General features: G+C 43.4%; 1 protein-coding gene across 2 annotated transcripts; it reads right to left on the bottom strand.

Moving 5' to 3' along the window:
• On the bottom strand, positions 1 to 25,413 carry ngfb (nerve growth factor b (beta polypeptide)). 2 transcript variants are annotated; one of them, XM_029686869.1, is made up of 3 exons: positions 25,261 to 25,413; positions 4,351 to 4,494; positions 1 to 906 (listed from the first exon to the last, which is right to left on the bottom strand). In XM_029686869.1, the coding sequence occupies exon 3, from the start codon at positions 892 to 894 to the stop codon at positions 280 to 282; it is 615 nt and encodes a 204-aa protein (XP_029542729.1). In that variant the 5' UTR covers positions 895 to 906; positions 4,351 to 4,494; positions 25,261 to 25,413; the 3' UTR covers positions 1 to 279. The 2 variants fall into 2 exon arrangements, with proteins under 2 accessions (XP_029542729.1, XP_029542740.1); XM_029686880.2 differs by lacking the exon at positions 25,261 to 25,413 and adding an exon at positions 4,629 to 5,025.
• Between the last annotated feature and the right edge of the window lie 1,693 nt (positions 25,414 to 27,106).

Below are 27,106 nucleotides of genomic sequence, written 5' to 3'. Positions count from 1 at the left end.
CATGTACTGAGGTGTTTAATAAATAACAATATCAACAACAAAACAACAACAACAACAACAAGTGATAAAGAAATGGTTGGTTTATATACTTGCAGTCCTCATAATCAATAATTTACTTTGTGCAGACGGCTAGGTGAGGGCTGTAGTGGGGCAGAGTCTCAGAGCACTCCAGTGGGTAGGTGGTGGGGGGTTGGGACTGCAGTACTGCAGTGACATATGATAGTACCAAGTGGTCCTGTCGTCAGTACTGAAGTGACCACATGACCCGTGAGAGTACGGTCACTGTCGCCAGGACTTTCGGCTAAGCACACAGACACAGGCCACGTTGATGCGGATCAGTCTCCAGGCCACCAGGTTTTTGAAGGAAGTCAGCGCCCGCACAAAAGTGTGTGAGTTGGTGCAGTAGGAGTTCCAGTGTCGCCCATCGATGCCCAGGCAGCCAGTGCTGCCTCCCCGTGCGCCACGGCACGTGGTCTCAAAAAAGTACTGCTTCTTCTTCACGTTGTTAATGTTCACATCCGGGAACACCTCCACCTCGTTGCCAGATATATCCGTGGCCTTGGTCTTGTTGCCTACCCAGACGCTGATGCTCTCACACACAGAGTACACCCCCCGGTGCTTCGGCTGACCAACCCTGCGCCTTGCCCTGCTGGCCCCGGACCCCTGGCGTCCCATGGGCTCAGTGTCGGGCGGCTGGGCACTGAAGAGAACGCGGGGCGAGCGGTAGCGTCGCTTGGTGAACAGTTTGGGATCCACGGTGGGGGCAGAGTTAGGGGTCCTTTTGGGGGCAGGGCCTTGCTGCTGAACGGAGACCGGGGGGCAGAAGTCCCCTCCCATGGTGGCCACTGCCTGGGCACTGACCATGAGGAGCAGGACCAGCATGGACGACCTCATGGACTCACACACCTGGCGGGATCAAACACACACACACAGACATCAACATCAGGGATCAAATACACACACAGACATCAACATTAGGGATCAAATCTTGTTCAAGAATTGTAGAAACTGACTTCGGATTCCCGCTTCATCCATCATAGAGCATACAGACAGGTGGTTTCAAAATAGGTGAGGGACTTTGTCATATTCATCCATAGAGAAAGGTAGTTTGAGGATTATAATGTGTGACACTTGTTAGAGTGTGGGCTCAGTGTGATGGCAGTACTGTGCAGGGATGGAGAGATACAACAACAGCTGTGTCGTTGTCAGGTTACTGGTAATGGCAGCTCGCACAATATGCTTTACACAATACATACTGTGCAGCAAGAAAAACATGTTTACTCTTGTGGTGGGTGTGGAAAAAAATCGAATCACCTTTTATTTATCCCATGTGCCGAATACAATACAACATTTCACCTTACAGTGAAATGCTTACGTATGAGCCCCAAAGCAACAATGCAGTTAAAAAAAATATGGACAAGAATAAGATATAAAATAAAAAAGTAATTAAAGAGCAGCAGTAAAATTACAATAGTGAGAATATATACATGGGGATACCAGTACAGAGTCAAACCAATGCAGGGAGAAGAGAGAAGCAGCAGTGTAAAAAAGGGAGGGGCAAAGCAAATAGTCAGGGTAGCCATTTGATTAGATGTTCAGGAGTCTTATGGCTTGAGGGTAGAAGCCGTTTATAGAAGCCTCTTGGACTTCGACTTGGCACTCCGGTACCGCTTGTCGTGCGGGAGCAGAGAGAACAGTCTATGACTAGCGTGGCTGGAGTCTTTGACAATATTTAGGTCCTTCCTCTGACGCTGCCTTGTATAGAGGTCCCGGATGGCAAGAAGCTTGGCCCCAGTGATGTACTGGGCCGTTCGCACTGCCCTCTGTAGTACCTTGTGGTCGGAGGCCGATTTGTTGCCATACAAGGCAGTGATGCAATCAGTCAGGATGCTCTCGGTGGTGCAGCTGTAGAACCTTTTGAGGATCTGAGGACCCATGCCAAATCTTTTCAGTCTCCTGAGGGGAATAGGTTTTGTCGTGCCCTCTTGGTGTGCTTGGACCATGTTAGTTTGTTGGTGATGTGGACACCAAGGAACTTGAAGCTCTGAACCTGCTCCACTGCAGACCCGTTGATGAGAATGGGGGTGTGCTCAGTCTCTTTTTCCCTGTAGTCCACAATCATCTCCTTTGTTTTGATCACGTTGAGGGAGAGGTTGTTGTCCTGGCACCACACGGCCAGGTCTCTGACCTCCTCCCTATAGGCTGTCTCAGTGCTGTCGGTGATCAGGCCTACCACTGTTGTGTCATCTGCAAACTTAATGATGTGTTGGAGTCATGCCTGGCCGTGTAGTCATGAATGAACAGGGAGTACAGGAGGGGATTGAGCAGGCACCCCTGAGGGGTCCCTGTGTTGAGGATCAGCATGGCGGATGTGTTGTTACCTACCCTCACCACCTGGGGGTGGCCCGTCAGGAAGTCCAGTATCCAGTTGCAGAGGGAGGTGTTTAGTCCCAGGTTCCTTAGCTTATTGATGAGCTTTGAGGGCACTATGGTGTTGAACGCTGAGCTGTAGTCAATGAATAGCATTCTCACTTAGGTGTTCCTTTTGTCCAGGTGGGAAAGTGCAATGTGGAGTGCAATAGAGATTGCATCTTCTGTGGATCTGTTGGGGCGGTATGCAAAATGGAGTGGGTCTAGGGTTTCTGGAATAAAGGTGTTGATGTGAGCCATGACCAGCCTTTCAAAGCACTTCATGGCTACAGAAATGAGTGCTATGGGTCAGTAGTCATTTAGGCATGGTGGTCTGCTTAAAACCTGTTGGTATTACAGACTCGGAGAAGGAGAGGTTTGAAATGTCAGTGAAGACACCAGTTGGTCAGCACATGCTCGCAGTACACATCATGGTAATCTGTCTGGCCCTGCGGCCTTGTGAATGTTGACATGTTACATCGGCTGCGGAGAGCTTGATCACACAGTCTTCCGGAACAGCTGGTGCTCTCATGCATGTTTCAGTGTTATTTGCCTCGAAGCGAGCATAGAAGTAGTTTAGCATGTCTGGTAGGCTTGTGTCACTGGGCAGCTCTCGGCTGTTCTTCCCTTTCTTGTCTATAATGGTTTGCAAGCCCTGCCACATCCGACGAGCGTCAGAGCCCGTGTTGTACGATTCGATCTTAGTCCGGTATTGATGCTTTGCCTGTTTGATGGTTCGTCGGAGGGCATAGCGGGATGTCTTATTAGCTTCTGGGTTAGAGTCCCGCTCCTTGAAAGTGGCAGCTCTAGCCTTTAGTTCAGTGCAGATGTTGCCTGTAATCCATGGCTTCTGGTTGGGGTATGTACGTACGGTCACTGTGGGGATGACATCATCGATGCACTTATTGATGAAGCCAATGACTGATGTGGTGTACTCCTCAATGCCATCGGAGGAATCCCGGAACATATTCTAGTCTGTGCTTAACAGTTATGTATCTTAGTATCTGCTTCATCTAACCACTTTTTTATTGATCTAGTCACTGGTGCTTCTTGCTTTAATTTTTGCTCATAAGCAGGAATCGGGAGGATAGAATTATGGTCAGATTTGCCAAATGGAGGGCGAGGGAGAGCTATGTGTGGAGTAAAGGTAGTCTAGAGTTTTTTTCCCTTGTGGTTGGACATTTAACATGCTGATAGACATTTGGTAAAACAGATTTATGTTTCCCTGTACTAAAGTCCCCGGCTACTAGGAGCATTGCCTCTGAGTGAACGATTTCTTGTTTGCTTATGGCGGAATATAGCTCATTCAATGCTGTCTTAGTGCCAGCCTCAGTCTGTGGTGGTATGTAAACAGCTACTAAAATACAGATGAAAACTATCTAGGTAGATAGTGTGGTCTATAGCTTATTATGAGATACTCTACTTCAGGCGAGCAATAGCTCGAGATTTCCTTAGATATCGTGCACCAGCAGTTATTTACAAAAATATATAGTCTGCCGCCCCTTGTCTTACCAGACGCCACTGTTCTATCCTGCCAGAACAGCGTATAACTAGCCAGCTGTATGTTGACAGTGTCGTCGTTCAGCCACGACTCCGTAAAGCATAAGATATAACAGTTTTGAATCTTCTGCGTAGGTCATCGATTTTACACTCCAAAGATTGCATGTTTGCTAGCAAAATGGATGGAAGTGGGGGTATATTCGATCGCCTATGAACACGCCTTCTCCGGCATCATTTTACACAAAAAAAATGAAAGCAGCATTACAGTGTGTTGTATTCTAACTCTACACCAGGAGTTCTTATAGTGACCTGACCAGGAAAAACTCTGTAAACAGGTGACCCTTTTTGAGATTGTGACCCGCGCAGAATTCTTTATGAAAATACAATGATTCAAATTTGAATTGGATTCAACACATATAAAAAAAATCTTGTTCAGCTCACCTGTGCAGTGTTTCCGCGTGAAGTGTGGCCCCTGGCGGGGCGGGCTCCTAGAGCACGTGTTCAGAGCAGACTGCCTTCCAGGTTTCTGCCATCAGGACTGTCTGTCTGGCTCTCTATGGCCCCCAGCTTGGCTCTGGCACCTGCCTATGGCGAGAGAGAAAGACACAAATAACCTGAGGAAGGCATGCAACCAAAGCACACGGTTTTAACAACAACAAATTATTTCTAAAGCCAACGTCAACGGTCCTGCCAAAAGTTGCGGAATATCTTCAGCTTACTCTTTCAGTGTTCATGCACCTTGGTTGGAAAGTGGGATAGCCACAGTATTATTTCCCCTCTGCGCTGTGGTGAGTCATGCACAGGGTTTGTAAAGCAGCCCATCAAGCCACTCTAAACACACTGACATGGGAGAGGGATGGCCAAAGAGCGCCAGTGTAATATACTCGTTACATACCAGTACACACACGTGATACACAGGACCTGTGGGATTCATTGTACAGTATGGAACCCACAGGTTTGAATAAAACATTGCTCAAGAAATATATTTAATCAATCCACAGTGAGACATAATAACACATATTCCTCACATGCAGCTGAGGTGATATACTGTCTGTATTAGTGTTTCCATGTGTGGTTTCCCATATGAAAACTATAAACTAGATTTGGGTCTTAGTGCATTAAACTCAATGACTTTGCCACAGCCATTTTTCTCATAGATCTGTGAACAGAACACTAAACCCTCTCTCGGTATTGCTCTCCCAGGAATCTCCAAAACATTCCAGTGTAATCCCTCTACCCCCTCTCGCAGAGGCAGCATTGTAAGGACAGTGGATAACCATTTGGGCAGAGAGAAAGACTTAGCTCCTCACCAAATAGCTCTTCTCCAACAACACCTTGTTACTGTCACACAGTCTGACTGCTACTATAAATCAACCACATAGAACACACAGTATCATCCACAGAATCATCCCAACATAATAATTGAGAACACACCACACCAGACAGTCTTTCTCCTGAAGTTAGACAACTGGATGGATGGATGAAGAGGCAAAGAACTTAGCAGAGCTGCTCGTAGTATACACTCAGAGAATATCTACAGAATAGAGTTTTGAGCTGTAAGTTCCTCATCATAGTCACAGCCAACAGGCCTAGAAGAAGGGAGAACGAAATCATATAGTTTGTCAGCCCAATTGCCTTGAACCTTGCCAGATGTCTATCAACACTCTTAGAAAAAAAGGTGCTATCTCGAGCCTAAAATGCTGTCCACATAAGACAACACATTGAAGAACCCTTTTTGGTTCCAGGTAGAACCCTTTCCACAGAGGGTTCTCCATGGAAGCCAAAAGGGTTCTAGCTGAAACCAAAAAGGTGTCTCCTATGGGGATAGCCGAAGAAACCCTTTTGGAACTCTTTTTCTTAAGTGTAGTGTACTGTATATAAAAGCCGTGTTTGTCTTTCTCTCAGGGAAAGACACATTTTCCAAACCAATATGGAACTCTAAATGAAAGAATCCGAAACATCCTGCTTGCTTTCAGTTACATAACCTTCCAAGAATCTTTGAGACCAGTTACTTTGTACCATGACCACTATATTATTTAAGACTCTGTGGAAGGCACTGTGTGGTTTTTAACGAGTTTACATTGAATATACATGTATGCAATGACAAAAAAATTGCAGCGTCACTGACAAGTGCAATTACACCCAGTAATCGATATGGTCTGTTAGTTCAGAATAGCGCGGCCCACCCACAACTACTGACCTACAACTCATTAGCTCTAATGGAGTCAGTCCATTTAATGAATTCCGTCTGGCATGACTGACAACCAGACCCCGGCGACACAGACAATCCACCGTCTGCCACACGGGAACACCCCCCCCCCCCCCCTCCAGAAAACGTTGGCTTCATTTATATGGTAAAAGTCACACAGTGCCTCTGGTAACCTGAGCCTGTCTGCCCGGCCCCCATTCAAAGCCGTCCGGCGTAGAGGGAGCTGTGGCACCGGTGACTTTATCTGAGGGCCACCTCTGGGCTTTGAATGACATGCTGCTCAGTGCGTTGCCGTGGGCATTCTTGCGAAACTGCTCACAGCAGGAATGAAGCATAGCATTGTGCTGGCCTAGAGCCTGATATAGCAGGGCTCGGGGGGGGGGGGGGGGGGGGGGAGCAAGCACAAAGAACAGGAGAGAGATATGGATACTGGGAATAGTTTGGTCTTTACATTGTAGAATAACTGTAGTTACCGTAGATAGTGCTATGCTGTGTGAGACTCTTTTTTTAATCTGCCTTTATTCAAAGTGACTCATAGAGAGATGCTGCAATGCTTCATGAAGGTTTAGCAGATGCTGGACCAAATGTGTTATCCTAATCAATGAATCAATCTACGCTACCATTCAAAAGTTTGGGGTCACTAAGAAATGTCCTTGTTTTTGAAAGAAAAGCACATTTGTTGTCCATTAAAATAACATCAAATTGATCAGAAATACAGTGCAGACATTGTTAATGTTGTAAATTACTATTGTAGCTGGAATCGGCTGATTTTTAATGGAATATCTACATAGGGGTACAGAGGCCAATTATCAGCAATCATCACTCCTGTCTTCCAATGGCACACTGTGTAAGCTAAGTTCATCAAGTTTATCATTTTAAAAGGATAACTGATTATTAGAAAACCCTTTTGCAATTATGTTAGCAGAACTGAAAACTGTTGTGCTAATTAAAGAAGCAATAAAACTGGCCTTTAGACAAGTTGAGTATCTGGAGCATCAGCATTTGTGCGTTCAATTACATCCTCAAAATGTCCAGAAACAAGTAACTTTCTTCTGAAACTTGTCAGTCTGTTCTTGTTCTGAGAAATAAAGGCTATTCCATGCGAGAAATTGCCTAGAAACTGAAGATCTCATTCAACGCTGTGTACTACTCCCTTCACAGAACAGTGCAAACTGGCTCTAATCAGAATAGAAAGAGGAGTGGGAGGCCCCGGTGCACAACTGAGCAAGAGGACAAATACATTAGAGTGTCTAGTTTGAGAAACAGATGCCTCACAAGTCCTCAACCGGCAGCTTCATTAAATAGTACCCGCAAAACACCGGTCTCAACGTCAACAGTGAAGAGGCGACTCCGGGATGCTGGCCTTCTAGGCAGAGTTGCAAAGAAAAAGCCATATCTCAGACTGGCCAATAAAAAGAAAAGATTAAGATGGGCAAAAGAACACAGACACTGGACAGAGGAACTCTGCCTAGAAGGCCAGCATCCCGGAGTCGCCTCTTCACTGTTGACGTTGAGACTGGTGTTTTGCAGGTACTATTTAATGAAGCTGCCAAATCAAATCAAATCAAATCTAATTTTATTTGTCATATACACATGGTTAGCAGATGTTAATGCGAGTGTAGCGAAATGCTTGTGCTTCTAGTTCCGACAATGCAGTGATAACCAACAAGTAATCTAACTAACAATTCCAAAACTACTGTCTTATACACAGTGTAAGGGGATAAGGAATATGTACATAAGGATATATGAATGAGTGATGGTACAGAGCAGCATACAGTAGATGGTATCGAGTACAGTATATACATATGAGATGAGTATGTAGACAAAGTAAACAAAGTGGCATAGTTAAAGTGGCTAGTGACATAAGAATGCAGTCGATGATCTAGAGTACAGTATATACATATGCATATGAGATGAATAATGTAGGGTAAGTAACATTATATAAGGTAGCATTGTTTAAAGTGGCTAGTGATATATTTACATCATTTCCCATCAATTCCCATTATTAAAGTGGCTGGAGTTGGGTCAGTGTCAATGACAGTGTGTTGGCAGCAGCCACTCAATGTTAGTGATTTCTGTTTAACAGTCTGATGGCCTTGAGATAGAAGCTGTTTTTCAGTCTCTCGGTCCCAGCTTTGATGCACCTGTACTGACCTCGCCTTCTGGATGATAGCGGGGTGAACAGGCAGTGGTTCGGGTGGTTGATGTCCTTGATGATCTTTATGGCCTTCCTGTAACATCGGGTGGTGTAGGTGTCCTGGAGGGCAGGTAGTTTGCCCCCGGTGATGCGTTGTGCAGACCTCACTACCCTCTGGAGAGCCTTACGGTTGAGGGCGGAGCAGTTGCCGTACCAGGCGGTGATACAGCCCGCCAGGATGCTCTCGATTGTGCATCTGTAGAAGTTTGTGAGTGCTTTTGGTGACAAGCCGAATTTCTTCAGCCTCCTGAGGTTGAAGAGGCGCTGCTGCGCCTTCTTCACGACGCTGTCAGTGTGAGTGGACCAATTCAGTTTGTCTGTGATGTGTATGCCGAGGAACTTAAAACTTGCTACCCTCTCCACTACTGATCCATCGATGTGGATAGGGGGTGTTCCCTCTGCTGTTTCCTGAAGTCCACAATCATCTCCTTAGTTTTGTTGACGTTGAGTGTGAGGTTATTTTCCTGACACCACACTCCGAGGGCCCTCACCTCCTCCCTGTAGGCCGTCTCGTCGTTGTTGGTAATCAAGCCTACCACTGTTGTGTCGTCCGCAAACTTGATGATTGAGTTGGAGGCGTGCATGGCCACGCAGTCGTGGGTGAACAGGGAGTACAGGAGAGGGCTCAGAACGCACCCTTGTGGGGCCCCGTGTTGAGGATCAGCGGGGAGGAGATGTTGTTGCCTACCCTCACCACCTGTGGGCGGCCCGTCAGGAAGTCCAGTACCCAGTTGCACAGGGCGGGGTCGAGACCCAGGGTCTCGAGCTTGATGACGAGCTTGGAGGGTACTATGGTATTGAATGCCGAGCTGTAGTCGATGAACAGCATTCTCACATAGGTATTCCTCTTGTCCAGGTGGGTTAGGGCAGTGTGCAGTGTGGTTGAGATTGCATCGTCTGTGGACCTATTTGGGCGGTAAGCAAATTGGAGTGGGTCTAGGGTGTCAGGTAGGGTGGAGGTGATATGGTCCTTGACTAGTCTCTCAAAGCACTTCATGATGACGGAAGTGAGTGCTACGGGGCGGTAGTCGTTTAGCTCAGTTACCTTAGCTTTCTTGGGTACAGGAACAATGGTGGCCCTCTTGAAGCATGTGGGAACAGCAGACTGGTATAGGGATTGATTGAATATGTCCGTAAACACACCGACCAGCTGGTCTGCGCATGCTCTGAGGGCGCGGCTGGGGATGCCGTCTGGGCCTGCAGCCTTGCGAGGGTTAACACGTTTAAATGTCTTACTCACCTCGGCTGCAGTGAAGGAGAGACCGCATGCCAGTTGGTTACTACATGATTCCTTATGTGTTAGTTCATAGTTTTGATGTCTTCACTATTATTCTACAATGAAAATAGTGAAACAATCCAAAGGGGTGAGTAGGTATTATATACTCACTGTAGGTATTATATCATCATATGACTTTTTTGGTCCTGGGTCGTCTCAGAAAATGCAATTAGCGGGAGATGATAAGGATAAATTTCAAGCAAAAATGGTATGTTGTCATACAGTAGAAGGTTTGACCTTTAAGGAGTTGATGCAAAACACATTAGCTCAATTGAAGCCCTTATTTTATAAGGCTGCATTTTACCCCGCTCCAGCGTGAACATTCTAAGAAGTATAATAGCATGCAATTGAAGCATTCTGTTTCTCATTTTCTTGACAACATTCTTGTTTGATCTAGTTGGGGGGGGATGTATTACTGTTATCACGTGATCACTTTGTGGGAAATCATCTTAAATATGACAATTCCAGAGAGTGAAATTGGCAGGCTGTTTTGATTCACTGCAGATGTGTGAGAGTGGAGGAAGGAGGCTGTCGTCTAGGCCTGCTGAAAGCCAAAGAGGACCTGTAGTAATCAACTGCAGGGCAGCTCTGCGTTCCCAGCACACTTGCTCTGACTTTAGTGTTGTGGAAGTGGGATGTAGTCCAGTGTATCTGCTGATCTCACAGATTGAGCCATCACTTACTATTCCATTCAGAATACCAAGAACTCAAAATCAACAAATGGGATTGTGAAGGGGCTGTGTCTATCTGGAGATAATGTGCAGAGCCGTGTGTTAGAAGTTCCTGCAAAGAGGGTGTTTAGAAATGTCTGGAAAGAGAATGTAGAGACGTCTCCGCCAGTGAAACGGGCCTGCATTCTGCTGTTGTGATTTCTGCAATAAAATAAAAGTTTGATGTAATATTGAGAATCCGGTAGATCCCCCCCCCCCCCCCCCCACAAAAAAAAGAGACATCAGAATAAACACTTTTATCTTTCCTTCCGCCATTCGTCCTTAAATGTTTCAGTGTTGAAAACATAATTCACCAAGAAAGAAAAAAGTTCAAGCAGGAAGGTACCGTAAACTTGTATGGAGCTGGAGTTTTACTAGGACAGTTTCATTAGTCACTGATGGCTGTGTTTGGTCTCTGTGCCTGGAGGGAACACAGCGGACCCTTGTCTCTGTACACACTGTCACTTCATACACATTATCCTCACTTAAACACATCTGTCAAAAAGAAGACAGCCATTCCTGTGAACTTACAACCAGCACAAAATAATACTGAGCAAAACGCATGAAAGGCTTTGTTTTTCCGCTGTAAATTATAAATTAAAACTAGATGGTAAAGATTCAAAGATCAGTATTGATTTCTCCATTCAATATGATGTCTTCCTGTCCGATCCCGATCCCTGGGTAGGAGAGGTGTTGGTAAGCAACATTGTAGCAATTGTCTAGCACATTGTTCTGCTCACTTAAACAAAGAGCCTGAAATATTTTGTCGACCTGAATTGGTCAACGTGATCCAGTTTAACCTAATGGAAAGAGTCTTAGCGGGAATAACATTGATCTCATATCATTCCAATGAAGTGATGTCCACGAAGTAGGCCTAGAAAAGGCAAACAAGGATAGGATGAAATTGTGTTCCTGGGTTAACATTACAGTTCACAGACACAAAGGACAAATTCAGCTATTATAGGACAGATTATCACAAGGCCTTAAACGTTATGCGTGACCAATGTATCAAGACTTGGGAGATGATTTTACCTTGATCGTAGTCTGTCCCAAAGCATCCACACCTGGCCACTGAAATAACATGTCCTTTGATGTAGCTAGAGAATAAATGTGTCAATGAACAAAACATTTTGATACAGGCCTCACATCTGGCATACCCTACAAAACATTGAAGAGAACGCATTTGAGTGCATCTCACAGCCAATAATGCATTGTACAGTGTTTAGCTTGGACCAATGGCAGCCAGCAGGCCACTTTTGGCTCGTTCAAGTCCATCTAGCTCACAATGTTTTGCTGTGAAATGACGGAGGCTCCGTCTGTTTACACCATTGTTACATCGGTTTGTGTGTAGCTATGGCTCTACTTGTCAGTCAGTCGGCGGGGCTCAAAGCCTCTGCCTCAGGTTGCATGTTGCTTTATGACTGCTAGCCGTGTCAGGATGAAAGCATTGTGTTTGTTATGGTCTTTCTCCCCCAGAGTTGCAGAATGTGTTAAATGGCACTGCTCTATTTCAAAGGTAAGCCAAGAGCCCCCCCCCCAAAAAAAAACACAAGTTTTAGTACCTTCGTGCTGTGTGGCCCTCTCACGTTTCCGGTAACTTTGCAAAGGGCAGATCATCTGAGCAGATGTTCAGATTTACATTATGTCCCTTGGCACTGTATACAACTGTCTGCGGTTCCTCTAAATATTGAAATTAGATCCCAAGTTTAGATGGCATACATAAATCTAGTCACGCAGAATATCAGAGATGATTGCCCCTCTGCAAGTAAAATAAACTTGACTTAACGCTTGCGATATACAACATTTTCTCTGGTGTGTGCAATTTCACATGCACTGACCCTCCTTCACCAGTCTGGGCTCAGGGTTCTTAAGAGGGACCTCTCCATGTAACAGCGTTAGAGGCTGTGTAGTGTATCCATCCATCCGACTCATATCGGAAAAGCTGCCAACAGACTAGAAGAAACATCTTTCCCCCTAGAAAAAAAATATCCAGCCTCCAACTGTCAGTGACAGTCTTACTGTACACGAATCACACCACGGTCTATTTAGAATGTACTTTACAGAAAATGTATGCAGTAAGTAACAAATGTCAACATACTAGGCTCACCCATTCTGAGAATGCGCCCTCTAATGAGCAATTGTTTCCCGCCATTCATTCATTTGGTAAGGCGCAACAGCTGGATATCAGCTGTTGTCAAACACACGTGGGTCTGAAAAGAGGATTCTCCTTCTCAATATAGCATGCAGCGAATTCATACTAGATTTTTAAAAATGAATTAGCATGACATCCTTGCATTTAAAGCATACTCAGTTTCAGTGTTGGGGAGTAGTGAACTACATGTAGATCAGCTAGTAATTTAACTACAATGAACAAAACTATAAACGCAACATGAAAAGTGTTGGTCCCATGTTTTGTGATCTGAAATAAAAGATCCCCAGATTTTTCCATACGCACAAAAAGCTTATTTCTCTCCAAATTTTTTGAACCAATTTTTTTACACCCTGTTAGTGAGCATTTCTCCTTTGCCAAGATAATCCATCCACCTGACAGGTGTGGCATATCAAGAAGCTGATTAAACAGCATGATCATTATACAGGTGCACCTTGTGCTTGGGACAATAAAAACACACTCTAAAATGTTCCGTTTTGTCACACAACACGATGCTGCAGACGTCTCAAGTTTTGAGGGAGCATGCAATTGGCATGCAGGAATGTCCACCAGAGCTGTTGCCAGAGAATTTAATATTACATTTTTCTACCATAAGCTGCCTCCAACGTCATTTTAGAGAATTTGGCAGTAAGTCAAACCGGCCTCACAACCGCAGACCACGTGTATGAAGTCGTGTGGGCGAGCGGTTTGCTGATGACAAAGTTGCGAACAGAGTACCCCATTGTGGCGGTGGGGTTATGCTATGGGAAGGCATAAGCTACGGACAATGAACACAATTGCATTTTCTCATTGGAAATTTGAATGCACAGATATACCGTGACGAGATCCTGGAGGCCCATTGTCATGCCATTCATCTGCCAACCTCACCTCATGTTTCTGCATGATAATTGTTGCAAGGACAGTAAACAATTCCTGGAAGCTGAAAATGTCCCAGTTCTTCCACTGTCTGCATACTCACCAGACATGTCACCCATTGAGCACGTTTGGGATTCTCTGGATCGACATGTATGACAGCGTGTTCCAGTTCCCGCCAATATCTAGCAACTTCGGACGGTCATTGAAGTGGAGCGGGAAAAACATTCAACTGGCCACAATCAACAGCCTGATCAACTCTATGCAGAGGAGATGTGTGGCGCTGCATGAGGAAAATTGTGGTCACACCAGATACTGACTGGTTTTCTGATGCATATCTGTATTCCCAGTCATGTGATATCCATAGATTTGGACCGAATGAATTTATTTCAGTTGACTGATTTCCTTATATGAACTGTAACTCAGTAAAATCATTGAAATTGTTTCTTCTTGCATTCATATTTTGGTTCAGTGTACATTTTGCAGTAGCTTGGTGGTAGTTGAACTAAATTTAAATCTTGGTAGTGTGTTCAGTAGTTGATTACTGTTTTTCCATGTAGCAGTGTAGCTAATCACTCGAACTACACACTACTTTTTTTGTCAAAAGAAAACAAACTATGGGTGAAGTAGGCAATAATTTCCTTTCTTTTTAGGTACCAGATCTGCCTTATTCTCCCTTGAAACATATTTTGTGTGTTTAATAGGCTAAATAACACATTATGTTAACATATGACTCCAAAGTGATCTGTCCTTGAAATTTGTAGTCTATGACATTTCAGATTTACACATTTTCACCAAGCAATTTATATGTAATGAACAATTTTTTCAAAGTACATTTAGTTCAGTAAACTATATTTTTCTTAAGGGTAGCTTAACTTCTTCCAGTTTGAAGTAATTGGTAGCTTGGTAAACTATATTTTCAGAGTAGCTTTTTTTAAAAACAGCCTACTGTTTAGGATACAAGTAAGGGTATCCGGACATGGCCAATCATCTTGAAAGGTTCACCCAAAAATCAAATGACAAATGTTTGCCTTTGGACAAAGGAACAAGAGAACTGACTACCTGAGACATTGAATTCCGATTTCGAGTAATAATTGAGACTCACGTCGTTTGTGACATAGTCAGCATGGAGTTAATGTGCAACCAGTGATGGTTCAACACTTCATTGCCTTCCCAACTACCCCCTTGTTGATCATTATTAAATGAGCTATTCCTTCAAGTGTGTCTTATTGCCTACAGAGAATGTAGAGGTGAGGTACAGAGTCTGCGCTTCAAATCATTCTGCACGACCTTAAGAGGCTAAACTGTTTACAGTAATATTATCCAATTAGGACTTCATAGGTTCCCTTCCATTTCAAATGGAAAGTTGGATCTTGTTTATCCTCTCGCTGACCTTCATTTAGCCTCTTAACTTGTCCAATGTTATTGTACTGGTTTTTCCATGACAATTAAAGATGGATTCTGCATTAGGGGAAACCGTGTAACTGTCCACTCCAGCACCTTTGTTAATGTCTTTGTTTTGTGGACAAAACAAAGGTGTGGGCATTGAGCAGTGTGGTAAAACAATTAGCAGTACATATTCTGCTGTTCTATCACATGTGCAATGATGTCTGAGGTTTGTTGTTTCCTGTAACTTCTTCGTTGGTGTAATATCCCAAACGGATATGACAGTTTCACCATTAAGGACTCCAGCTTTAAAGGGTAGGGTTTATTAACAAAAATTACACGTCTAAACAAATTGCATAGTAGATCTACACGCACAGTTGAAGTCGGAAGTTTACATACACCTTCACCAAATACATTTAAACTCAGTTTTTCACAATTCCTGACATTTAATCCTAGTAAATATTTCCTGTCTTAGGTCACACAAGCTTCCCACAAAAGTTGGCTGAATTTTGGCCTATTCCTGCTGACAGAGCTGGTGTAACTGAGTCAGGTTTGTAGGCCTCCTTGCTCGCACATGCTTTTTCAGTCCTGCCCACAATTATTTTATGGGATTGAGGTCAGGGCTTTGTGATGGCCACTCCAATACCTTGACTTTGCTGTCCTTAATTTTAACACAACTTTGGATGCTTGGGGTCAATTGGAAGACCGATTTGCGACCAAACTTTAACTTCCTGACTGACGTCTTGAGATGTTGCTTCAGTATATCCACATAATTTTCCTCCCTCATGATGCCATATATTTTGTGAAGTGCAGCAATACACCCCTATAACATGATGCTGCCACCGCCTTGCTTCACTGTTGGGATGGTGTTCTTCGGCTTGCAAGCCGCCCCCTTTTCCCTCCAAACATAACAATGGTCATTATGGCCAAACAGTTCTATTTTTGTTTCATTCGACCAGAAGACATTTCTCCAAAAAGCACAATCTTTGTCCCCATGTGCAGTTGCAAATCATAGTCTGGCTTTTTTATGGAGGTTTTGGAGCAGTGGCTTCTTTCTTGCTGAGCGGCCTTTCAGGTTATGTCGATATAGAACTTGTTTTACTGTGGAAATAGATACTTTTGTACCTGTTTCCTCCAACATCTTCACAAGGTCCTTTCCTGTTGTTCTGGGTTTGATATGTACTTTTCGCACCAAAGTATGTTAGTCTCTAGGAGACAGAACGCATCTCCTTCTTCAGCGGTATGACGGCTGCGTTGTCCCATGGTGTTTATACTTGCGTACTATTGTTTGTTCAGATGAACGTGGTACCTTCAGGCATTTGGAAATTGCTCCCAAGGACGAACCAGACTTGTGGAGGTCTACAATTTTCTTTCTGAGGTCTTGGCTGATTTCTTTTGATTTTCCCATGATGTCATGCAAAGAGGTATTGAGTTTGAACCTAGGCCTTGAAATAGATCCACAGGTACACCTCATATTGACTCAAATGATGTCAGTTAGCCTATCAGAAACTTCTAAAGCCATGAAATCATTTTTTTGAAATTTCCAAGCTTTTTAAAAGGTACAGTCAACTTGGTGTATGTAAACTTCTGACCCTCTAGAATTGTGATACAGTGAATTATAAGTAAACAATTGTTGGAAAAATTACACGTGTCATGCACAAAGTAGATGTCCTAACCGACTTGCCAAAACTATAGTTTGTTAACAAGAAATTTGTGGAGTGGTTGAAAAACGAGTTTTAATGACTCCATACTAAGTGTATGTAAACTTCTGACTTCAACTGTATGCCTAAAAATACATACAGTGCATTCGGAAAGTATTCAGACCCCTTGCCTTTTTCCACATTTTGTTACTTTTCCGTCTTATTCTAAAGATGTAGTAAAATACATTTAAAATTATTTATTTTTTTAAACTAAATAACTTATTTACATAAATATTCAGACCCTTTGCCATGAGACTTGGAACTGAGCTCAGGTTCAACCTGTTTCCATTGATCATCCTTGCGATTTTTCTACAACTTCATTTGAGTCCACCTGTGGTAAATGCAGTTGATTGAACATGATTTGGAAAGGCAAAGACATGTCTACATAAGGTCCCACAGTTATCAGTGCATGTCAGAGCAAAAACCAAACCATGAGGTTGAAGGAATTGTGTGTAAAGCTCTGAGACAGGATTGTGTAAAGGCACAAATCTGGGGAAAGGTACCAAAAGATTTCAGCAGCATTGAAGGTCCCCAAGAACACAGTGGCTTCTATCATTCTTAAATGGAAGAAGTTTGGAACTATCAAGACTCTTCCTAACTGAGCAATCAGGGAAGAATGGCCTTGGTCAGGGAGGTGACCAAGAACCCGATAGTCACTCTTACAGAGCTCCAGTGTTCCTCTGTGGAGATGGGAGAACCTTCCAGAAGGACAACCATCTCAGCAGCACTCCCCCAATCAGGCCTTTTGGGTATAGTGGCCAGACGGGAGCCACTCCTCAGTAAAAGCCACATGACAACCCTCTTGGAGGCACCTAAAGACTCTCAGACCAAGAGAAACAAGATTATCTGGTCTGAAACCAAGATATAACTCTTTGGCCTGAATGCCAAGCATTATGTCTGGAGAAAACATGACATCATCCCTACGGTGAAGCATGGTCGTGGCAGCATCATGCTGTGGGGATGTTTTTCAGCAGCAGAGACTGGGAGACTAGTCAGGATTGAGGGAAAGATAAACGTAGCAAAATACATAGAGATCTTTGATAAAAACCTGCTCCAGAGCACTCAGGACCTCAGACTGGGGCAAAGGTTCACATTCCAACAGGACACCAATCCTAAACTCACAGCCAAGATAATGCAAAGTGGCGTTTGGACATTTAAAAAAATGTTTAATACATTCGCAAAAATGTCTAAAAACCTGTTTTTTGTGGGGTATTGTGTGTAGATTGATGAGGAAAAAAATATTTTATCCATTTTAGAATAAGGCTGTAATGTAACAAAAACAAGTGAAGGGGTCTGAATGCTTTCCGAATGCCTTGTATCCCTGAGCATGTGTGCCAAATTTAATCACTCAAATCAACAGGGTCAAACAGATCGAGATATAAACATGTGCTCTTTATAGCGCCACCGTGAGGTCAATATGAATGTTCTTGCATATGTTGAGTCTTGACAGTGTTTGCAACATGTGTACAGAATTTTTGTACAATACGAATATCCTTGACAGATTTTTTGTATTAATGTGCAAGACCACTCCCATGTGAATGTTTAGATGACACATATCTGTAGCTCCCTTCAGTAACCACGAGCACAACCGTTCCTTGATTTTAACTGGCGGCTTTATTCTGTAGTCAGAATTATCACCTTCCGTGAGAACTATAAATTAAATGAAAAATACAATTCAGCACACTCTTACAACCTTATCTTACGAGTGACTTATTAGCTTGGTATAACTCTGAAGTGCTTACATACATAAAAGTTTAACCGGCGTTATAGCGGGTTCAGATTAAACACATGAATAAAGGAAAAAATACCTAATTGGCTGCTTATTACAGAAGGGAGGAAATCAAACTTCACACTTATTATTCCTGGCATGAATTCACACTTCATTCTAACATACACTCTTCAACCTTTATGAACCACACCCGATGACATGAAAACTTAGCTAACGCAGTGCAGGATTGCCTTCCCTCCAAAAGTGTGTTGCTACAATAAGGATCCCCGTTACAACAGTATTAGCTACGTAGTTCGCTTGTATTATCATTTCCCCCGCACAGCGGACACGTAAACAATTCAAACAAAAGACAACGACATAACCTGTAAGTCTAACTGTCAGTTACAATATCAACTTTTGTGCAGATCGGTCATTCGGTCCCAGAAGAGTAGCGTTTTTTCAAAATGGCAGAAATTCCATCATGGCGGACCTTATGCGTCCCTGAGGCAAATGTGTTCCTTGTGAGGAGAGGGACTTATGTAGCGAATGTCGTGACTATAGGTCAAATGGGATCAGGGGCTTTACCTTTCAAAATTTGTTATAAACTGGGTGGTTCGAGCTCTGAATGTTGATTGGTTGAAAACCGTGGTATATCAGACCGTATACCACGGATATGACAAAACATGTATTTTTACTTTTCTAAATACATCTAAATACCAGTTTATAATAGCAATAAGGCACCTATGGGGTTTGTGGTATATGGCCAATATAGCACGGCTACAACTGTATCCAGGCACTCCGCTTTGAGTCGTGCTTAAGAACAGCCCTTAGCCGTGGTATATTGACCATATACCACACCCCCTCAGGCCTTATTGGTTAATAATAGTGCCACCATCTGAACAATCAGTGTAATTTTGTAATTGCCAGATCTCTATGGCAAGATGCATCATTCACCCAAGTTTTGTCAAAATCGGGCCAGTTCTGTCTGAGATATCACGTGTGACTAATGTACGAACCGACGTATAAACGAACAGAGACAGATCCACAGTCCCCTCCCCGATGTCATTGTGTGGGACAAAAATATATATTTTTTATCTGCATTAACATGATACTTTTTCAAGTTATTTTCATTTTAAGGAACTATTTTGGCCTTCCATGGCTTCCTGTTTCACTGGAATATAAAATTGTGGTAACACGCATGTATAATCCCTTTCTCATCCATCACAGATGAAAAGAGATAAAGGTTGTTGACCTTCATGACTCAGGTAATGAGCGCAAAAAAAATGCTTAAAAAAACACTACTAGGGCAACAATTAAGACTTTTTAAAACAGTGGAACAGTGGTAAACATGCCTGGTATTGGACGCAAGTGTATCTTGTCCCCATGCACAGCGAGGAAGATGGTACGGGAGGCAAAGGCAAATCCAAGGGCCAAACTTGGCAAATTACAAATCTCCGGGTCTCCAAATCTACAATTAGACACTGTCTCTGTCTCAATAGACTGTTTGGAAGGGTTGCCAGAAGAAAAAAAACTTTATTGAGAGCAGCCAACAAATTTAAATGCCTGGAGTTTGCTAAATAAAATTGGCACTAGGATTGGAACCGATGCTATGGTCAGATGACACGAAAATAGTGGTCTTTGACCCCACAGATCAGTGGTGGGTTTGGCGTCGAAAGAAGCATGTATATGCAGAAGACAACTTCATGCCTACTATAAAATATGATGTTATGGGGCTATTTTCCTTCCACTGGTCCTGGGACCCTTGTTAAAGCTGGAATTCTTAATGGTGAAACTGACATGTCCGTTTGGGATGTTACAACAGCAATGAAGTTATTGCAATTGAATTGAACAGGGCAGTCCATAAGCACAGACCAAAGGATATCAAGGATCTGGAAATATTCTATATGGAGGAATGGTCTACGATTCCTCCCAATGTGTTCAATAATTTCATAAAATCTTTCAGAAAAAGGCTCAGTGCCGTGCTGGTGTTGAAAACAGTGGTGCCAATAATTTTGAGACCTACATTTTACAGAATTTTTTGTGTCACTTGTTATTAACCAAAATTTAGTTCTCTGAACAGTATAGTATAATAAAATCCAATTTCATGAGCATGCGATAGCTCAGTATTTGTATTCTTTATCTTTATCTTTATCAAGAGGGCCAATAAATTGGGATGTGACTGTATGAAAGCAAACTAACACAGTCTGTCGATGGTTCTCCTCAACCCAATGCAACACATACGGGGTCTGCTACAGATCTCTTTGCTCTTTTGTGCTTTACTTAGACTCCTCCAAGGACCAGGCCTTCAGTAGGTCTCCCCAGCCTGGCCAGTCCGGGGCCCGCAACGAGGGTCCCCAGTCCGGGGCCCGCAACGAGGATCCCCAGTCTGGGGTCCGCATCGAGGGTCCCCTGTCCGGGGTCGGCGGCGAGGGTCCCCACACCAGAGGCGCCACCAAACTGGAGGGAGCCAGAGGCGGAGGGGGGTCTACGTCCCGCACCAGAGCCACCGCCGTAAGGGATGCCCACCCGGACCCTGCCCTTTAGAGTCAGGTTTTGCGGCCAGAGTCCACACCTTTGGGGGGGTACTGTCACGCCCTGGCCATAGAGAGGCTTTTATTCTCTATTTTGGTTAGGCCAGGGTGTGACTAGGGTGGGCATTCTAGTTTCTTTACTTCTATGTTTTTCTGTTTCTAGGTGTTGGCAGGGTATGGTTCTCAATCAGGGACAGCTGTCTATCGTTGTCTCTGATTGGGAATCATACTTAGGCAGCCTTTTTTCCTTTCGCATTTGTGGGTAGTTGACTTTGTTAGTGGCATTGTTGCCCAAGTTAAGCTTCACGGTCGTGTCCTTGTTTTGTTAGAGACATTCATTAAAAATAAAATAAATGTACGCTCATCAAGCTGCGCTTTGGTCCGGTCATTTCCAGGAAGATGTCCGTGACAGATACAGGGTAAGTTATTACAGCGGTAGACTCGGGTAGAAGATTTGTGTTATGTCGACTAAAGTGTGGCCAGGCATTCTAGTGCTGTAGATTTTTGTCTTCAAAATATGATATTTTGAAGGGTTAACTTCAATGTGTTTTTCATATGATTTAAATCGGTTCATTCTTGTTTGGCAGTAATGACATTAATTGAAAGTTAAGCAAATGTGACATTTGCAATCTGTGATATAGACGGAACAGATTTGCAGTATAAACACAATCTTATATTCACTTTTGATTGAAAACGCCTCATGCGCTGAAGCATATTACTTTAATGAGTAGGGCGATCTCACGTCTGGGAGTCCAGGCCCACCCACCCACCTGTGGAACAGATTGTTTGGCAGATGAACCGGACCATAGGGTCAAATAGCTGTAGACTTCCTGAGTGCACTGCAACCCCGCAGCAATGCAACTCAGCTCATACCAGATGAGGAGAGACAAAAGAGGAGTAAAGAGAGCGGGCCAGCAGTCAAATAGGGGTGCTTAGATTTGTCCTGTTTCATACATGTACAAATATGCTCAAATATATCATATAAATCGAATATTTCTCCCCTGTGCCCTCTCCGGTTTGAACTTCTACTAGTAATCCTGGGGATCAGTCAGAGGAACGCCTGGGGGCTTTGGTTCGCACCGTGAAACCCCTCCAGCAAGCAGGGAAGGATTATCTGTCCCTAGGGACCTGTTTTCAAGCCCTTCACACTGTCAACTCTGAGAGACATACTGTGTCAGGTGAGACTAACCACTGTAAAACACCTTCCCTAAAACCAAACACCTCACGTAATACCTCAGGATAAGAGACTCAAAAAGGAGTGGCCGAAAGGCGATTGGGCTGGGAAAGTATTGTATTTAAGCCACAAAAGAACTTGCTGTGTGTACAGGTAAGATTTGGAAGTAAGTTGGATTTGCACAGACCCCAAGAGCAGGAAAATCCAGGGAGGTTAGGGAGTGTTTTCTCTTATTAGCAGTGATAATAGCACTGAAACAGTGCCCATCTCCCATTCAGATGATGCATGGAATTTGCTATTGTTACATTTTCTGTGTTGACAGCCTCTGCTGAGAGAACGAATGACGATGAGTGTGATAAGAAGGAAAGCATCTCTGGTCTGATGAACTGCATACAGTTCGTCTAGCTCTTGCAAAAATTAAACATCTGTAAGTTGTGTGCTGTCTAGCTCTTGCGAAATTAAACATCTGTATGTTGTATGCTGTATAGTTGAGGCCCACCCGTTATAAATATCCCGAAATGTATCTGTTTATTTGGAATCCAGCAAACACACAAGTTTATTTCCACAAGTGCCTGTGCATATCCCAATGCTGTTATAGTTACCACTTTGTTATGATATTTAAATAATAACGTTATTAATTGTATGTTAAAATATCTAATGTGGTAGAATAATTTGTGCTGTACAAACAACAGGATGAACAGGAATTACATTTACTCTCACGGATGGCCAACAATACCTATCTGAAAGCCACGCCTCCAGTCTTTCCGATATGACCAGGTGGAAAGTGATGATGTCTGAGAAGCCGGTGTTTGGAGGATATATTGGCACCGGTGCTGTTAGGCTCTCGAGACGAAGCCGTGCCAATATATATCCTTCAAACACCGGCTTTTATGGTATTAGCACTTTTATTCAATTTATTCATACTATTTCATCCTTCCACAACATATAGTCCCGACACAAATCTAGCGTTCCTACCCAAGCCGGCTGGTCGTTCGTTCTATCGGTTCGGTTGCTAGAGACGCGACCCAGTCATTCAGTCTTTTTGTTCTTCATCTATGGACGCGGCTACGGCTTACTTACAGTCACTTCAAAAAGTGCAGCCAGAATAACAGCAAAGCATTTGTATTTCTTCAAGCTGTTCTCTAGCGGCATTTATTTGGATATATCCATAACAATGAGCTAATGAGGTGTGATTTCGCCTGGCATACATGCTCACTCGCCTTGACACTGTTGCTCAGAGAAGCTAGCCAACAACATAGCTAACACAATCACTTCAAACTGAAGCTGGAGAGACTGCAAACTAGCTGCACTGAGTTTCGTTTTACCTTGTTTGCCTATATCCATAAAAATTATGCCAGCTTATTCATGATTTCGACTGACTGAGAAACGCTGCATGCCTGTCTGTCTGTCTCGCTCCGACACATTCATTACTATGGCACAGCTGGAGATCGAATTTGAGTTTTGAAACAATGTTGCAAATGTTGGAGAGACAGACATCAAGGTTTATACAAATCTCCGCTGTTGAAAACTAAATGTTAGTATAAAAGAAATGTGAGATAATATCTAGATGCTTTTTATAGTGGAGATAAAGTGTGTGGCTGGGCTGATGAGACAGTGGACTGTGCAGTCTGATGGAACAGAGTAAATAGACATTTTAACGTCAAAGATTTAACCGGTGGCAACTTGTGGACTAGACACCGGCTGGAATGCGGTTTTAACCAATCAGCATTCAGGATTAGATCCACTCGTTGTATAAAGCTCAATAACCCAGCATCAACAACCCAACTTAAAGAAAACAACGGGTTGTTTGTTACCCAACTGGCAGAGTCAAAATAACCCAACGTGTGTTCTGTCCAATATTTACCCGAATTGGGTTGTTTTTAACCCAGCAACCTTTAGAGTGCAGGACATTTGAGCACTGCAGAGAGGTAAACATTTAGTACAGCTGCTCTCTTGTTTCCGGCAGCCCCTCAGAATTCCACAATAGGGGTCAATTCCATTTGTCGTTTGGCACCCTCCATTCCCTCCTCTCACTCCAAAACAACTAACTCTGTGATCTCTATGTAAGTGCCATTTGAGTGACAGCTCTTTGAAGGGGAGTGAACATAGGCCTTGGGGGGATACCTCAGTGTATCTCAACAACTCCTTTGAGTGGAGATAACATGTGAAATTCATGTCTGAACATAAATGTTAAAGTCTATAAAATTCAAATTGCTAACTGAAAATTTAATAGAAAGAAAACAAAGCAGAAAATGATTAGCTTTTGGAGTAGTGCCTAGCAGTCCATAGATGAGAGAGAGTGGTGGGTATCTGAGTACAGCTGTAACCTGAGGAGCAAGAGGCTGAGTTTCGAGGCTGGGCTATGAGTGACAACTCTCCCTTAGGGAAAAGATGAGATGGTAGCATCCCATTCAACCACGGGCTTCAATCTCTACCTCTACCACCTCTCTGCTGAGCCCTCAACCAGGCAGCCTGGTGAAGGCCAGTACGGGGCTGAAACACCAAGGTAAGAATTTACTATAAGAGCCAAGGACCTTACATGTTATGTTCAGAGGCGTTAAGCTCTGTTTGCCAAAACAGCCAAATACTCCATCGAAACGTGACTCGATTCTCAATTGTTTTACGTTTCTAAAAGCATGAAGCCCTCTACCTTCATATCACATCAATAGTTTCACGAATACTAAACTGTACTTACTGTACACTGTTTCAACCAGTTTTAACACAGTTGCAGCCGACAGTTTTTTTTCAGTTACACTACGTTTGTGGCGCCCTTTCTTCCGTTTCACACAGGTGTTCGGGGATGCAGATGGCTAATTAGCACAGGCCTCTATCTTGCGTCTGTCTTCCGTAAACAAGCGCTGTAACATGGAAATATGGCCGCGTGGGAACCTTAACCCTGCAAAGGTGTGTAGTAATTAAACCTTTAGTTTTTTTTTTTTACGATTATTTGCTGAAATAAAGGTTATGTTCCATATGCTTCCAAAACTATATTGCATGTGAGGCGTATTTGCATTTAGAAAGAGCTTCAGGACTCTGTCAGAGAGTTGGACAGCTGTTCTCAGCCAGCAAACAGCCTCGTGAATAGACAGTCTATGAATGAGCTAGGTGGCTATTTAAAAAAAAATGGTACCCTCAGGGAGACCAGACCACTGACAGAGAAAGTTTTGGCATGCAAGCAAGTACAATCATAAAGACGTAATAAATTGATTTGGTACACAAAAGATGAAGGTATTTGACTAATTGCAAGAGCTTTATCTGGTTGTAATAAGTTGAACAACATACTTGTATGTTCAATAGCAATGTTTTTTTCCCCTGAAAAGCTCAGGTCAAATCATTTTCAACCTTTTTTTTTTTTACACAATGTATGAGTAAGTATGTTTCCCAATGTGGCTTTACAACACAGCAGCAGAGTGGCTGAACTTGTGTAAAGTCTCCTACCTCTTCACAAGTGGATGTCCCAACCAATACTGAGCTATATTCCAGTGTGCGTGTTATTCCACAGGTTTATCTCCACAAGTCGGGTCTCAAAAGGCCCAGTTCCTTCTCATTGAGTGAAGACAATCCAGTCAGCCTCTTGTACTTGTTTGGAAATTGACCGTTCTGAAAAGTTATAGCCAGAAGAGTCCCAGTGCCAGTGACTCCTTTCAGCTGAGGAGTGCTGCAGGTCCTAGTGCCTGGCTGCCTGGCCCTGCCACTATATTGCTTTCATGATCAATGCTGTAGACAATCACCTTTAATGTGTAGTTTATAGTATCTGATTATAAAGCACACACTTTTATGTGATGTCAAAACAGGATCTTATTGGGAAAAAAGTAACAAGTCTCTTACAACACAGCATTCACGGACCAGAACAATACAATGCTTTGCAGACAATGTTAATATCAGTGTGTGTGTCCAATGCTAATTTCCCTGGGTTACCTCCCTGTACATTCCTAGAGGTAAACCAGGCTGGGATTGAAAAGTGACCAGTTGACAATAGTCATGTAATTGGGTTAAAGATGGCAGTGTGTAGCCTAGAGGTTAGAGTGTTGGGTCAGTAACTGAAAGGTTGCTAGATCGAATCCCTGAGCTGACAAGGTAATACATCTGTAGTTCTTCCCTTGAACAAGGCAGTTAACCCACTGGTCCTAGGCCGTCATTGTAAATGAGAATTTGTTATTAACTGACTTGTCTTGTTAAATAAAAAATACTTGTTGAATTGCCACGATGCCCAGTCCCCTTTAGTGACCAGCAGCCTCGCTGGCACTGAGTTTGCTTCAGAATAACCATGCACACTGCACGTGTAAAACAAAAAACAGCCTTATTCTAAAATGTATAAAAAACTTTTTTCCTCATCAATCTAGACACTACCCCAAAGTGAAAACACTTTTTTTTTTATGTTTGCAAATTTATAGAAAATAAAACACAGAAATAGCTCATTTACATAACTATTCAAGCCCTTTGCTATTAGACTCGAAATTGAGCTCAGGTGCATCCTGCTTCCATTAATCATCCTTGATGTTATCCAAGATGTTTCTTCAAGTTGATTGGAGTCCACCTGTGGTGAATTAAATTGATTGGAGATGAGCTGAAAAGGCACACACCTGTCTATATAAGTTCCCACAGTTGACAGTGCATGTCAGAGCAAAAACCAAACCATGAGGTCTAAGGAAATGTCCGTTGAGCTCAGAGACAGGATTGTGTAGAGGCACAGATCTGGGGAAGGGTACCAAAACATTTCTGCAGCACTGAAGGTCCCCAAGAACACAGTGGCCTCCATCAGTCTTAAATGGAAGAAGCAATCGGGGGAGAAGGGTCTTGGTCAGGGAGGTGACCAAGAATCCGATGGTCAATCTGACAGAGCTCCAGAGTTCCTCTGTGAGAAGGGAGAACCTTCCAGAAAGACAACCATCTATGCAGCACTCCACCAATGAGGCATTTATGGTAGAGTGGCTAGATGGAAGCCACTCGTCAGTAAAAGGCACATGACCGCCCGCTTGTAGTTTGCCAAAAGGAACCTAAAGGACTCTCAGACCAAGAGAAACAATATTCTCTGGTCTGATAAAACCAAGATTCAACTCTTTGGCCTTTAATGCCAAGCGTCACATCTGGAGGAAACCTGGCACCATCCCTACGGTGAAGAATGGTGTTGGCAGCATCATGCTGTGGGGATGTTTTTCAGTGACAGGGATTGGGAGACTAGTCAGGATCGAGGGAAAGATGAACTGAGCAAAGTACAGAGATATCCTTGATGAAAACCTGCTCCAGAGTGCTCAGGACCTCAAATTGGGGTGAAGGTTCACCT

The sequence above is a fragment of the Oncorhynchus nerka genome, linkage group LG2 (assembly GCF_034236695.1).
Source record: "Oncorhynchus nerka isolate Pitt River linkage group LG2, Oner_Uvic_2.0, whole genome shotgun sequence".
Taxonomy (NCBI): domain Eukaryota; kingdom Metazoa; phylum Chordata; class Actinopteri; order Salmoniformes; family Salmonidae; genus Oncorhynchus; species Oncorhynchus nerka.
This window is presented reverse-complemented; position numbering and strand designations above follow the sequence as displayed.